The sequence below is a fragment of the Tachypleus tridentatus genome, chromosome 8 (assembly GCF_004210375.1).
Source record: "Tachypleus tridentatus isolate NWPU-2018 chromosome 8, ASM421037v1, whole genome shotgun sequence".
In the NCBI taxonomy this organism is placed as follows: domain Eukaryota; kingdom Metazoa; phylum Arthropoda; class Merostomata; order Xiphosura; family Limulidae; genus Tachypleus; species Tachypleus tridentatus.
In genome coordinates, this window is record NC_134832.1 from 115,353,238 (window position 1) to 115,369,923 (window position 16,686).

At 31.4% G+C, this 16,686-nt stretch overlaps 2 protein-coding genes across 11 annotated transcripts in view; one reads left to right on the top strand and one right to left on the bottom strand.

The window, feature by feature from the left end:
- Nucleotides 1-12,446, bottom strand: part of LOC143223257 (uncharacterized) — a 42,299-nt gene extending 29,853 nt beyond the window's left edge. For 3 of the 6 annotated variants that reach the window (XM_076450972.1, XM_076450969.1, XM_076450967.1), the window contains exons 1-6: nt 12,112-12,445; nt 4,875-5,052; nt 4,428-4,561; nt 3,140-3,240; nt 1,334-1,489; nt 859-1,034 (exon numbers count right to left, since the gene is read on the bottom strand). In XM_076450972.1, coding sequence (XP_076307087.1) covers nt 859-1,034; nt 1,334-1,489; nt 3,140-3,240; nt 4,428-4,561; nt 4,875-4,990 — 683 coding nt within the window. In that variant the 5' untranslated portion in view covers nt 4,991-5,052; nt 12,112-12,445. Of the gene's footprint in view, nt 1-858; nt 1,035-1,333; nt 1,490-3,139; nt 3,241-4,427; nt 4,562-4,874; nt 5,053-10,822; nt 10,890-12,111 lie in introns of all 6 variants that reach the window. The other 3 variants (XM_076450968.1, XM_076450970.1, XM_076450971.1) reach the window with 3 other exon arrangements.
- LOC143223258 (uncharacterized) overlaps nt 12,428-16,686 on the top strand; it is a 33,767-nt gene continuing 29,508 nt past the window's right edge. For 4 of the 5 annotated variants that reach the window (XM_076450978.1, XM_076450973.1, XM_076450976.1 and 1 more), the window contains exons 1-2: nt 12,428-12,539; nt 15,917-15,990. The gene's annotated coding sequence lies outside the window, so the exon portion shown is untranslated. Of the gene's footprint in view, nt 12,540-13,836; nt 13,906-15,916; nt 15,991-16,686 lie in introns of those variants that run through there. The other variant, XM_076450974.1, reaches the window with a different exon arrangement.

The window sequence follows — 16,686 nt, forward strand, 5'->3', positions numbered from 1 at the left end:
AAAACATAGGCTGATACAATACACATTGATGTGTGTAGAGGTAGGAGCTTTGTTTCAGGCTTGTGGCATGTACAGAAAATCACATGGCAGTGTGCACAAAGTAATAACTCTTATTGGTGCACAAAAGTAAATAGCATTTCTGAAATAAATGTTTGGTATCTAGTTATATACATGTAAAATAAATACATCTACAAATATCTCGAGAGAGGAATGAAGTATGTTTCTTGACAAGTTGTAATGCCTTTGAGCTTCTCAGTTTGTTTTCATATTTTATAGCTCAACTTCTATGACTACTATATTCTAAGTCTTACACAGAAAGAAGAATGCTTTTCTGCATCACACAGCTTCCATATATATTTCACAACAAATTCTAAATTTATTTATATGTCTGGTCACTTCCTGTTCTACCTGTTCTTGATACTTCATTGATTTATTTCACATTCAACTAACTGTCTGTCACAATTCACAAATGATCTCAGCATTTTCAAGTTACGAAATTTTAGTGGGGAAAGCAAGAGAAAGCATACACAGAGCAGTATAGTAACAAGCTGAATAACATTTCAGCAGCTAATCCACCATCGTGTAACACAAAGCAGTAGCAGTTGCAAAACAAAGCATCATAAGCCTGAGTGAGTTTCCAAGTTTCCCATGACATCATGCAAAAAATGACTTATAGAATCAGAAAGAGTAGAAATCCACAGAAATACACAATTTTCTCATAACTATACCAAGCCAAAGTTTGAAATCCTTTAAGAAACAGATTAATTTTGCATTTTAAAAATTTCTCTAACATCCGACATCACTGTTATTGAATATCATTATATGCAAAACTTCACCTATTTGTACAATACTACTTACTTTAACGGTCTGCCACCAAAAATTACTCCATTATATTGGAGAGCATTAGCCACAGAAGCCTGCTCAGTGAATTCCACAAAAGCAAATCGAGTGGGCTGTGTCTCATCTCCTGCCATGCGTACATACTTCACCTCTCCTATCTGATTGAAGAACTTCAACAGTTGCTCAGCTGTCAGCTATACAGAAAGGTACCACTTCATTAAAATTTAGATTTATACTAAAAATATTCACTTATCATAACATATTCCAAAGGTACTGTGGTAACTCACACTTTAAAAAACCCATACAACATAGACCAGTATTAAAAAAAAAGTTTTCCATAGCATAGCTCATGCTACATTTAATATTTGAATAGTTTTTTTTAATAAAATAAACATTCTTTATGGTGTATTTGGATTATTAATGCCCTTAAGTTTTATTACTGTAAGAATAATATCCAATTTTAAACACAAACAAGGTTTAACTTCTCCCTTACAGTGGAATCTAAATTGCCACAATAAACAGTGCGACGAATCTCTTCAATTTTTGTGGGGTCCATGTTTGCTGGTAAAGGGGGATATTGTGGAAGACCCAATGCTGTAAGACGTGGATCAACAGTGGTTATTACCTGGGTACCACCTACTCCTGTAACCTGAAATTAAAAAATAATAATAATTAATTTTCTGAGAATAATAATTGAACTTGTTTCTGTTATCTAACTTCTTAAATAGAATTAATGTGTTCTATTTTATTAGAGATCAATAAATACAAACCCATTTATGAAATTCAGTTTTAAAAACTTTTAAGGAAAAAGTTTTTACACAAAATTATATTGCTTTAATAAAAGATTAAAATCATAACAATTAAACTTCTTTTTGCTGCTTAACTTCTTAGGGGTTTCAAGGTTCCATGATTAGATAGTATTGCATGTAATATAATCTACAAAATTAATAATTGCAACAGCTTAAAAACAACAACAACACATACTTTTTGTTAGATGTGTCTGGTTACAGTTAATTCCCTAACCTAAATCAGTTATATTTTTCTTAAAAAATGTTCATAACATACATCAAAAATATGTCCCTAGAGGTGTGAACAGAGAGAGAGAGAAAAAACATCAGATTATGCTACCCAAGATAAGAAGTGGAAGATATAATCAACAGAACAGGAGTTATAATAAAGGATACTAGCAGATATGCAATTTTTGTGGTACATGTAGGGGCTAATGATTTAGGGAAAGGTAGGTCAGAAGAGTTAACTAATAAGTGCAAAGAGTTGATAAATTAATTAAAAAAAAAAGAGGGCTGTAACTTAATTTTATCAGGAAAGCACATAGGTTAAAGAAGTTTGCTCATGAAGAAGAAAGGTCCATCTTTCTAAAGCACTCTGGTTATATGGTTTTTATTTCATTAATTTTGTCAGGAACACTGCTGAGAATGAACACTATGGCTAAATGACAGGTTTATGTTTGTATGTACGGATGAGCAGACTGGCTGGTTCAACTTATGGGATCAGTTGTGGAATAAAAGGGCTTTTTGGAATGGATGGTTTATATTTAAATAAGATAGGGGTCATTTGACAATTACAAATTAGAAACATAACACAATGTGAAATAATAATAAACTTGCATCTTATTTAATATTAAGTAGTCAGAGAGCTGATGGTGGATGCTGCCAAAAAGTTGCTTTCCCTCTAGCAGCAATTCAAAATTAAGAATAGTAGTAGACAGCATTAAAAGCATTAAATTAATTGAAACATGGTGAACAAGTTTAGTAACAACAGAAATTAAGGCTGAGACCCTCTCAAATCATGAATCATTCCAGATATGTAGCTTTACACATTCCATTCAAGTTAATGGTAATATTGTGATTATGTGGATAATAAAATAATTGAAAACAGTAAATAATGGGAAACCCAAATCTTGATTAATTTATTATTTTTGTGACAACTGATTTGATCATGATTTTGATTACTCGATTGTTGGAATAATAAAAAACAGTAATAACTGAAACAATTTTTATTAGTTGATTATTTTCATGACTTTAATCGACTAATCAAATAGCTTATGAGACACCAACTAATTTATTCAATATTCACAGGTAATTGATTATATCAATTAATTCACCCACCTCTAATGTACATCAAATGATACCATCATATCTATAGTGTTTCAATATCTTATTCAGAAAACAGTTATTTCTAGCTGCACATTTTGTTTGTGTTCTACAGTTTTCAAACATTTTAAAACTTTTTGAGAAACCTTTAAACTGTATAAAAAACCTGCATAACAGCCATGAATCACCTGATTAACAAGCTGTGCAGCTCCAGAAGAAGGGCTCATCCCAGAGATACTCGAAGTTGGAGTTGTCAGAGCCATTGCTTTACTTTCGTCAGGAACTATTCCTGTGACATAGTAAAATTAATTGTGTACACTCTATAATGCAGCAGAAAATAATAAGTTAAATAAATATTATAAATTTAAGTATGCTAAAGTTTAAAATGGAAAGGAATAATTAATATAACTTCAACAGTAATTTTTATGAAATAAAGTAATTTAACTCTTTCTGGACTGGAGGGATAATACAGATATTTTCCAAATTTTTTTTCTTCTCAAAGTTGCAATACATGACCAAATTATATGTAACCTGGAATAAATACTATCTGGTTTTGGCTTAAAAGAATTTCATATAATTTGGTATGTTTTTTCCATTTTTCATCATAAACTTTCTGAAATATTGATCAGAAATTTCCACTTCATATATCCAGTCAATTTCTTCTTAATTGATTTTAACAATATATATTTTTTTGTTAGTTTGTTTTATCAACTACAGTAAATCACACCTTCTCGCTATAAGTTGTACAAAACACCACAAAAGTTGACAAGATTCATCTTTGACTCTACCTATCAAACCAGTGTCAAATCTAGTTAGGTAACTATTTTTTCTCACAGTATTCTTGGTCTCAATAAAACTAAGTATAATTTCTATGCTTTTAGATGGTCAGAAAGATTGTAAAAAAATATAAAAAAATTGATAATTGCACTGTTTATAAGTGAGACTGCCCAAGGCTCCACAGAAATTTACTTGGAAACTTACATTAAAGTTACTAACTGACAAGTTATGGATTATAAATTCTTTTTCAATTAAAAATTATTGAAATAGTTTTCATATTCTAATTTTTACATTGTGTTGAAATTAAACATTCAACTCAACAGATTCAAGTATACATGTCCTGAAAGATTAAACACAACTAGAATAGATAAACAATTTTCTGTCAAAAACATTTACCCCAAATTTTTCCAAAATAAATTTAACATTATTTTCATATTTTAGTGACCATTTTTCACATATATTGTCAGAAAAGCTTATAATATGGAATAAATAATATTTGAGAAAATGATTATTGCTTTTTAAAAATGAACATTTGTTGAGAACATAAAAGATAAAAATCAACATTGTCACGAGAAAATAATTTAAACGGGAATTTCAAAACATTAATCAGTTAAACATTTCTGGGTCTTTAAATGATATTTCAACTTAATGATATAAAGTACAGCTTTAAAAAAAAAATCTCTAATTTTTATCACTCACCATCTGGTACTGGAACTACAATTAGAGCTCTATCTATAAAGACAGTATTTGTTAAGTGCTGGGCAACTCCCACACTCCAAGACTCTGCAAATTTCACATAACACACTCGGGACAATGGTTGAATGATAGAATCACTAGAAAGATTTGAAAATATTAACTATCTTCTTTTTGAGTAAACTATTTTTAAAATTAGCCTGAGTATATGAGTATACAGAGGAATAATGTATATAAGATACTTGTGAAATAGCTGGAAAAACTATACAGAAATATTATGTTATTAAAGTTTGCTTCTCTTAAAACATAATTCATTTACCTATTTGTTCCAATAAAATAGCAACCTTTTATAGATCTTTTTAAAATTCAATATCAAAAATCAATCAACATACGTTACCATAAATATAAAAAATTATATTAAATACAGACCAAATAAAGTTATTTTTTACTTACTCTGAAGGGTACATCTGAATTTGTTCAATTTTTCCAAGATAGCCAAATAAAGTTGACATTTGCTCCAAGGTGGCCACTGGAGCCACATTGGTAACTTGAATAACACATGTGTCCATCTGGGATCTTGATATGCTGCTCTAAAGAATCCACAGCAGCATAAAAGTGTCAAGAAGAAAACCTACAGTGAAAATACACAAGTCAATAAATTTTGTAACATCTACTTTTAACATTACACATGACCTAACTGACAAAATAATATACAATTAAAATATTCCCTCTCATCTTCAAATCAGTAAACATTGCAAAGATATCTTGAAAATATCTCTCTATATACCAGTGCACTTGGTAGATTCTTTCAATGTGAAAAATAACTGTAGAGATGAGGAATACAAGATTTTATACATAGGCTAGAGCACAAATAATGGTAGAAACAAGTGCATGAAACATGAAGCCCATGGATAGTACAGCCCAGAATTGGCAAATTTATTATGAGGCAAAAACTGTGAGGTTATTCATATGCAAGCAATTTTGTAAAATACCACATCTCAGTGGTGAGTACTTGAAAGCCACTGAAGATAAAGTGTGAGTCAACATGGCTGGACAGTGTGGATCTAATGTTAAAGAATACCTGGACAAGCACCACAAAATGAATTCATCAAGGATGGATCCATGAAACAAAATAAAGTAATAATAGAGACTTACCCAGCCTTAGAGTCATACTGAAGTCTGAAGAACAGCAACAAGTGGAAGACAAAAACCTCAGGAAGCTAAAACCACAGTATGAGATAAAAATGGGAGATGAACATGTTGGGATTAGTCCACAAACCTAACTGCAAGATTTCCTCCAAAGGCTGATGGAGAAGTGAAAGAAAAGGTGAGGTGTCAGATTTCATAGAAGTTACCCTTAACAAATTTTGTCGAGAAGGTGAAAAGGTAGAATTAGCAAATTGGATCAAACGATGAATTCAATTTGTGAATGTAGAAGGGGATAGATCTTGACACAAAGAAGATTGCCATGAGATAGAGAGTCTGGTATGGGAACCACAGAAGGAAGCTGTGAGGACAATACAACAACAAAGTGCATGCATCAGACACAGAAGTCTACAATTATAAGGATGAGGGTAAAGTTGAGAAATAAAGGACAGGGAAATAGGCAAAAAGGAGGCATTACCTTCTCAAGCTGGTAAGGTTTTTCAGGTAGAAAGAACAGTCAAGATAAAGGAAAAGATAGGTATGGTAGTAAAGAGTGCATGTAACATCAATGGCAAATAAGTCAGATTGTCAATGACCATAGACCAAAAGGAGAAGGAAATAGGCTTTAAAGGAAAGGTGAAACAGGGAACACAATGAAGGAGGTTCAAATGGAGGACCACATTAACATCCCAGTCCAAAAGAGTAATCCAGAAGGAATGAATTAACATGCTAAGGAAGACTGAAGCAAACACAACAGTAATGAGAAAGACAAAAAGTAAGGGACAAGACTCCCTGATATTCTGAAACTAAGGAGACAGCAAAACCCATCAAATAGCTATGTGACAAACTCAAAGAAACCAGCCACAGTTACATTCAGAAGCCAAATATCTCAAACAGAAAACCATGTGTGAAAGATTTCAGTTTCTGTTGATAAACTTCCATGGAGGAAGGATGTATGGATCGAGTCAAATGAAAAGCTACACAACAAAAGAAACCAGATCTCCTCATCAAGGACTGGACAAAAGCCAAGCATGAAAATTAAAGATTGGAACTATAGGATGTAGATGCAATGACTAGAGTTGATGAAGAAGGTCAGGTAATAAGGGAAGTGGTACAGGATGGAATAACTGCAATTGGTGTAAGCAAAAAAATCACAAATGAGCAGATCAATAGAGAACAATAAGAAGGGCCTGACATAGAAAAATAAAAACTACCTGATGAAGCAATTGTGTAAGAAGATAAATGTACAGGAATTTGTGTGATCAATCTTGGATAAAGGCATCCTTAGCCAAAGCTTGTGGATCAAAAGAAAGATAACTTGTAATTCAGGGCAGTGGCAAATGCATCAATGTGAGAAAAACCTCACTGATTTTAAAGCCACTAAAAAGCATGAAGATGAGTAAAGGCTGGGAAAAGGAATTATGGCAAACCAGAACTGGTGCCACACTTGACTCCAACTGAGATGAACAGGCTATCAAATGGGAAAGAGTGGATTGTTGGTGGACAGGTGCTACCTGAGATCCAAAGACTTTGTGACCATATGAAAAATGAAATGCTGTAAAAATAGAGCTATACATAAATCCTAGATATAAGAAACAGGTAAATGGGTTCTAGATAAAACAGCATCCTAACCTAGATATTCACAACAACAGAGAAATGTTTGTAAAGCTGAAGATGACAAACAAGCAGGAAAATTGGGCAGTGATAAAACTAACAGGAAATTTGAGACTCACTCCCCAAGAAACAAGGCATAGTAATGCTGTCATTCAACTGAGAGGCAAATTGTTTAGTGTGAACCCAAACAGGCTTAGGAAAAATGCTCCTGCAGTTAGAAAGGGTGAGGATCATAAGAAATAGAAGCCAGGGATAAAAGATCACATACTTGAGAAATAAAGTTTGAAAAAAACATGAAAGGCCAAACTGAATCTTCAGCCTACACATGTCCAGGAGGAAGTGGGACATTGTGTAACATACAATTTCCTATTGGGTCACTCATACCTGAAGCCTGTGATAAAGTGCCTGACAAAACTGAGACACCTAAAATGGTGATACTGACTTTGGCATTCATGTTTTAATAGTCAACAAGACCAAATGTATGAAATAAAGATGAATAAAATGTAATGCTGTAAAAAGACTTAGTAGGTTAAACTGTACAACCACTTTGAGAAATAAATACTGTCTCAAACTATAATCAAGACTAAAGAGAAAGACATCTGAGTACAATTGCAACCAAAGGAGAAGTGACAGTTCAGTACAGGTGCACAGAGGGAATCACATGGGTCACATGAGTGTACCATGCTGCTATTGGTGAAGTGATGCATAATGATTTATAAGAGAGACATGGAATCAAATGATTCCAGTAGAGGGTAGCAGAAGACCTTTGGCATGCATAAAGAAAAGGTCTGCATATAGAGAGCATCAATGAATGAGAATAACTAATCTTGTAAGAAGAGAAAAACCTCTGTATTGGAAAGCACTTAATAATGAATCTCAGCAATAAAAACAAATGATAGAAAACTGTGTAAATGCCAAGATTACAAGTAAATAACATTATCTGTATAAAAAAAATAAAACAAAAATTCCTTTAAAGAAACCACAGTTGAAAAGCTTGTTCTTCATTCTTATCAATAAAAGCACAAATGAAGAGATTAGCATTTTGCTTATGCTTCCATTTTACAAAATTATTTTTTTTTAATTAATGTAACTATAAAAAGTCTTTCAAATTAAATCTGACACTTTCTTAACTTTAATTTTTATAAAACTCAGTATATTCCCATTTTGATTTTTTAGCTAGTATCTTTTTATTTCTTACTAGATTATTCATCTGTTCCAGGTGAAATGCAAAATATTTGGTAAAAATGTATTAATTTTCAGTTTGATAAAGCCTTGTTTAACAACTGATACCCTGTACATCATGGTCTTTGCTGTTTGACCTTTCAATCAAATGTTTGGCCTTCTTTCCCATTATTATTTACTTGTTCAGCAGAAATAATGAACCATTAACTAGGTTATATTTCATAAATGTAGCTGCTGCCTTTAACAGCTCTTCCAGTTTTACAAAACAACCAGGAAATCCAACATACAGAACATGAATCACTGATGCATTGGTCTGAAACAGATTGACATATTCCTTAAGGTTTTGTAGCACTGCAGTGCACACACACAACATTTTTGTTTAAGGAATTTGGTTACATCATCTTGGCAGCTTCGAAAAACAGAAATTTTTGCACCTGGTGACAGCAAATACCATTCTTGCAGTCTTGAACCCAGCAATTCAGCTTTTGCTTTTAACAGACCAAAATCTCTGACCAGATCGTTTAATTCTGACTGTGTTATGAGATGTGGATCACTTGAGGAGCACGATTCAAAATCCACATCAATGCCCCTGCCAGTTCCCTGCATTGCAGTTTCTTCATCTGGTTCGTCTAAGGTCCATTCCTATGGTGGTTTCGGAATTGGAAGACTGTCGTCATGTGGCACAGGTATCATTGCTGAAGGCAGATTAGGGTATTCAACTGACTTCTTGTTTTTGGCAGAAACACCAGACACATTAGTCAAACAGAAGTAACAATCCATCACATGGTCTTTCTGTTCTCACCATATCATCGGGACAGCAAACAGCATTGTCTTTCAAGTGCCTCTGAGCCAAGCTCTCAGACAGACAGCACATGTCACACAACAAATGTGAGACACCCATTCCTGGTCTTGATCACCAATTTTACAGTCAAAGTACAGATGATATACTTTCTTTACAAGAGCAGTCATTGAGCGTCTCTGATGAACAAGCATATACTTGCCACAAATATAGCAGAATGTATCGCGGCTATTACAACATTGATGAAACATATTGACTGACACCAATCATCCTGTAAAAGGTCTATGACATCTGACTTACTTGTTCTAGTGCTACTGAGGCAATGCTATATTCTGAAACAATACGTACACACTATAAGGTCTATATTAATCCAATGAGCAGCATCTGTGTATGCAAGCCACTTTTATAGCCTGCTGAGACAGTGTTAAGCTGGCTCTGACCTGCCCAGGCATGCCCGAGCTGCATACTTCCACAGAACAGCTTCCAACCTGGCCTGATTTCATGCCTGGACATGTCCAGACTGCACAAAACATTGTTCATACGTCTCTCTTACAGAAACGAAAATTTTTGGACACAAATATAAGAAAAAAGATGACAAAACTGAAGATTTCGATGAAACAGTATGCTATGGACAAATTTGGATGTGATTTTCATGATCAGCAGCCAAAAATCTATAAGGAACACCCAACAGTGTTCAAGAAGCAAGAACTTTGTTGTGGAGTGATATTGACATAAAAGCCTTTGCTGCATCACATACATGATGCAATGAGTCTCCAACTATGTCCAGCAAGATGATTTGCTTTTTCACACAATCTGGTCTACAGTCTATTTCTTTCCTCTCATGGTACTACACAAATCAAACAAAACTGACATTAAGTTGTGAAGTTGACTTAGTCAATCTTTAAAGACTCCACATTGAATAAATTTTTCCTGCTTTTGGGATAAAAATAACTAAAAAGAACAGTAACTACTTTTTTTAAGCTACTCAAGCCTCGCTGCTTTGTGCCATAAAACACTAAATCAATCAATTAAGCTACTCAAACTACTCTCATCAATGTTTAAACTGAAATGTTTGTCTGAGATGCTCATTCATGTTAAAAAAATTCCCCAAACCAAAAATTAACTTTTACAGGATGCTGTTTTTCTGCCCACAGGAATCTGATTCAGAAGCTTAGATTTTTTAGATATTTCTTCACCTAGTTCAATCAAGTCTGGTGCAACAAAGAAGCTCAGATCATGTTCATCAAAAACCATGAAAGCATGGCCTCTGCATTAATCTTTCTCTCAACTTTTGGAATATTGGTGGTACAACTTCTTTCTCTACTTTGACTGATCCATTTGTCATGAAACATTAAAAAGGTGAGAGATGTCACAAGACTGTATTCATGAACGTAGCATGATCTCTGTATTTACATTATATTATAATCTATTTAGTCATGCATTTATACTTCATAATATTAAAATTTTCAGGTCTGTATTAATATGTATTAGCATTATTGTATGTAGTATATAATACAAAAGCAATTTGTTTTTATTAACTCTAAACGTCCCCTTCCAGAAGACAGGTATATCTAACATGCAAATACAGCCAAAAATAGTACATGTAACAACAGCTTACTAAATGTTAGGCAGGTTAAATTATTGAATGGTTCATACTTACTCTCTGCAAAAATAAGACAATGATCCTGAATAAATGTATAATGTCACTGATCAAAGCAAGGTGGGTGCTACAAGAGAAACAATTTTGCTGACTTACTGTGTTACAAATTACACAATTTTGATTAATGAGAAAGAGATAAAGAACATCACTAAATATGTTGTGTTGGCATAATGTATAACATTTCATCATCAATGTGATACTATATACATTATGAACATTTTCACTTAAACCAGCTTTAAAAACATTGTCACAAAAGGAAATGTTAGGTTTTATAACCTCACTGAGATACCATGTACTATGTAATCAACTGGTTGGTGTTGCAGTGCTTAATGAAAAATCCATTGTATGCTGAGTGGCTCACCATTTGGATGCATTCTAACTTGAGTACTGTGACCTTTCACTGAGTCACACAGTAGCCAGTATGTTAAGATATTTCATTAAGTGATGAAGCTAGCTTTGATTACATAAATACAAGTTGTAAACTAAATTAAATACTGAGTGCAAAAAAAGACCCATTTTATTTAAATTATTATAAGCTGTGATACTGATAGAACATATTACATTTCTTTTTCAATGATATAAATAACAACCTGAATGATAAAATGTAAATGAAAGTTCCAATTTGTTCTGAGTTTAGTTATTGCTGTCCAGTATCAAGTGATCATTGTGTAGATGCCTGCATGACTTGTACTCCAACTCATCTTGTTTTTCTTAATCTCTTGTGTAATTTAAATTTTGAAATGAGGTTGATCTAAACTCTTTTGATTAATCTTGCTCACATATTCTAGTTTTTAAAGATAGGGATGTATTTTTCCTTTTCAAGTATGAAAAGAAAAAAATAGCAAGATGTAAAGAATATCTTATTTTCTGTCAAACTCAAGGTGTGTGCCAATTTTTGGCAAAAATAAATAAACAGATTTAGATAAAACTTGAATTTGATTTGCAAATAACCGAACTCTAATTGGTACCGGTAGACAAGGGAATAGCCTCGACTAACCTAAATTGTATTATTGTAAAAACCTCCACTGTAGCATCTTTACCGTTAAACTTGTCATTATCAGTATTAAAAAAAATACTATTTTATGTAATACTGAATACTTTTTGCAGTGATTAATTAATTACGATTGCGAACCAATCAGTAACTAAATTGTTAGCACTAACATGTCCAGATATCAATCTTAGGCTTAACACTTACAATGCCACATTAATACTTCATGTTTTATATACACCATATAAAACCGTCAATAAACTACGATACGAAATCTAACTCCTGCAACAATATTCCTTACCTAAAAATTTTTCGTAGATTCTTCGATATGCTTTATAACATCAATAAATGTACGTCTAACACGTTAACTAACAGTGACGATAAACACAGCACTTCCTCTGCTGTTAAGCTAACAATGAAACTGGAAGTTTTTGTCCATTTAACATAATGACCAACTGGATTATATATTTATAATACTCAATAGTTTCACTTTCTTTCTTACTAATACTATATACATAGAGTTTGACTAGAGCAAACATTATTTTTGGGCTAATGCATTCAACAAACAGTGAATTTCATAAAATAAATATACGAGACTAAAATAGGACAACTCAGCATTTGTATTTTCACATTCGGGTATAAAACACTGATAGTACGGATTTGCTAGATTGGAGAGATGTTGGGTTAAAGTTTCATATGTATCCTTATTTGCGCAGATTAACTGAAAAGGTAATTATGGAACAAAAACATTTATGTAGAGTCAAAATATAAGGTAACTATATTAAACAACGTAGACTAGGGTATAATATACCGTAAGTGTTTTGTAAGTTACAGTTTAAATTTAACAGTATATTAGGTTAAGCCTAATACTGTTCTAGTATTACAAACACAACAACGAGTAGTACAGTGTTCAACATCTTATGCCCAACTGTCACTATCAGTATCACTATCTGTTAATGTTATAATGTAAAAGAAATTGCTGTCAAGGTAACGTGCCATGATATAGTGTTAGTATGGATTTGGGCAGACACACAACACACTCTCTCTCTCTCTCTCTCTCTATATATATATATATATATATATATATAATATTTATAGTTTATGAATTATGTAATACTGAACAAACAGTTTAGTGTATTGGTTTTCTTTTTAAATTCAGTGAATACAAGGTATTTGTTAACAATTTTCAAGTTTCCTATGTGTTTTCAAATAGAAAATGCTTCTGGATACTGAAATGTAACCCAGACTGATGTAGAGCATGAAGAGAGTACTGCAGACATGTTGATTTTGTTACATGTGCAATAATTTGTTTTGTTTATGGAAGATTTTTTATATTTGCAACTGCAGTTTTGCATTCTTTTATGACTGGGAGGATGTTGCGTGGTGTGAATGGTAAATTTGCAGATGTGATTGTTAAATGTTTTTCATTATTTATTAAATGCATAATTCAAATTGCAGTTTAAATCTACAACTTATTTTATTGTGGAATTCAATGGTGTGTAAATTTCTTTATTATTTTCACTGTTTAAAAGTCAACAAAAACTTACTTTAATTAACTCTTCTTGATGGGCCAAAGGTTATGTTATCATGTTTATGACTCATATTCAAAATTTTATTGAACTATTATTTTAGGAATTTATGTCAATAAATTTGGAATCAAATTGTAGATTATAATTCATACTTTAATATATATGAATTAATTTCTTAATTTGAAAGTAAATATTAAAAGAACACTTAAAAATAGATTTTAGTGAGTTGTTAAATGCAATGCTGTTTGAAATTAGATGTTTGTGATGTCAAAATACTAAATCTCTATTTTTGTACAAATTAGAACTCATATTACTAATATTAACAAACTAGAATATAAAATAAGAACCTATATATTTTTGCTTTACTAAGATATAGTTTATGTATTGAATGAAACAATGGCCCTTTTCACATCTTTTCATTTTTTGAAATGGTCCTTTATATACTCTTACTGCAATATGTGTTGTGAATAACTAGTCAACCACTTAGAATATCCCCTAGTGGTTTTTGCAGTCATTTTAATCTTTGAAAAGGATACCACATCATTTTGAATCAAGATTACAATGAGGTAGGTTGTGTCTTTAGTCTGCTCGAAGTTTCATATTTTTGAAAATCGAAGTACATCTTTGTTACTAAGATTAATAAATTATACTGAAATTCTATGGTATTAATGTAGTTATTTATGATTTTTTGGTTCAATTGTATAATTTTTTTTTATATTCTCTGTGTGAAATTTTAAAAAGCTTAACAATCTATGTCCAGCAGCAACCAAGTTCAAAGGTCATAGCAACAAGAGATAATTGTTTGCTTTACTTCTTGTGTTATGGAAAAAAAATGATATTGTGGTTGATCAGTGTATTGAACTATCCAACCAGTATATGTTGTTCCTAGTAATAGGACAAAACAAAAGGATTGTAGTTTGCATTTGTAGATGTGGTGGAAAGGGTATCATATGAAGATAGGTTAAAATATCTGTAGCTGTTTTTTCTTGAAAAACTAAAAACTATAGGGGATCTGATTGAGGTGTTCAGAATTATTTGTTTATAATAGCAAGAATGGTAGGATAAAAGGACACAAATAGAAATTTTTACAGTGTAAGAATATTATTGAGCTTTGACAGTTTTACTTTTGTAACAGGGTAATTTAGACTTTGAAATAGGTTACCTTTAGGTTCAGTGAATGTAATAACTTTAAGGGAAATGCAATAAATATTTAAATGATCAAGACTAATTGAGTTTTTTTTTTTTGTGGAGGTGGATGCAATGATCATGGGCCTCTTGTCCTTAAATGTTATGTAACTGTTGAAAGCAGTTTTTAATTTTTTTTTTATATAAGTTTAGAAGAATTAAAGATGATTCAGCTGTTCAAAATTAGGGGTTTGAACATTCTTTCTTGGGTAACTTGGTTGAGTGAAGGAATAAGAAAGTTGGGAATATGATAATGAATTATTTATATAATAAATTTAAGCTTTGGAAACCCAGCTATACAGTGCCTTAGCAAAATTATTTTTTGAATTATTGTTAACAAAATGCAGGGGGGAACATGTTTGTTTGATGATGCTGTGTGTGCTCTCAATTTGAGTTCTTCTAATCTGTTTTTCTTTTGTATATAAATATATGCTTCTGAAAACAGACTGGTTTTAATGGAAAAGTAAATTTAATATGTCAAATGACACCTATCACCATTATTATTTTTATTTTAATAATTTCATAACTTTTAATACATAATTGACAGTGTAAAGTATATTTTTTGTGACAAGTTAAAAACAAAAAATACTGTATGACAGAAGGTCTTTAGATCCATTAATGTCCAAAGTTACCCAACAAAAACTTAAAAGGAATTCAAGCTACCAATACAATTTACATCAATGATTTCACAAATTACTAAATTTTTACAGGAGAAAAAAACTTCACCTAATAACTAACATAAATATGGCTTTCTGTATTTTATATTCATTTTCTCTAATATTTAGGATTTTATCACCAAACTTATCCCTTTACTAATGGCATTTTCTTCAAGGTCTTAATGGTTATAAATATTCTGTAAGAATCTAACTTATTAATTAATTATCTGAAATTAGGAACTTTATTGCAAGTTCTGGAAGAGTAGATAACATCATGAGGAGTGCCCTTATGTAGATGAGCAAGTGCCCTATCAAAACCTCCAACACATTAATAAGAGAGAAAATCTCTTTTTAAAACCATTCTAACAATAATGTTAAATGAAATAGAGAATGGTGAATGAAAGTGATACAATTGCTTACAATAATTGCATTTTAGGTATGGTCATCATTAGAAACTAGATGGTACCAAAATGTATCATTTACCATTTGATGCTTTTCAATTCTAAATGATGGTCTATCAAGTGAAGTCTTTGACAGTACTATGTATATTTCTGCTGTCAGTCTAGTGACATTATCAATTTTTATGAAACATAAGACTAGATTTCAAAATACAAAAAATACAAGTTGTGTAATATCTTAAAAAAAACGTTAACTTTGTTATGTGTAATTATATATAATTTTTTGTGTGAATATAATGTGAAGTGAAAGCTGAATTTGTAGGTTTATGTTTCTTTAGGGATTCTTATGATTTGATTTTGTCAATGTACTGAATTACATCATTCATCGGGAAGAGTAAATTGAAGAATTCAGGTAAGATTAAGTGATTTAGTATATAGTGGTTACTGTATGATGCTTTGTATTAAGGTACATGTGTCAAATGGTACACATCCATTCTATTCTTTAAATATTTGTTTCTATTAAAACATACTTTGTGAAGGTACATGTAACTATTATTCAATGTGTATATAATGATATTATGCTCATATGTTGTGTTCAAGACTTAACATTGCTTATGAAAATTATAATGCATTAATAAGATATGCTTGTACTACACTATTATTTACTCTCATCTAATTTCTAACTAATTGTAAATATGAAAGTTAAAAAAACTAAACTTTGCTAGTGATATATTTTTATTTCCTACTAACATATACTGAGAGTGAAAGTATAAACATTCACAATATACATTAATTTTTTGAAGACCTACCAAATTGTTCACATAATGGAATCCTGTTTATTTTTATAGAAAGATAAATATTTATATGAAGTATTTTGTTAGTTTAGTGCTTTGCATAGGAACTCTCGTAAATTTAATAGATCTTCACATCATAGCAGTGTTTTTAAATTATTCTATTATTTAAATTTTAGTATTTTAGTAAATTACATATGATAATAGCACCTTTGATGTATGTAATATAAAAAATATTTTTTCTATAAAATTGAATTTTCAGAAACATAGTTAGCTGTATATTTTACAACCACTAATTTTTACATTTTCATAAAATA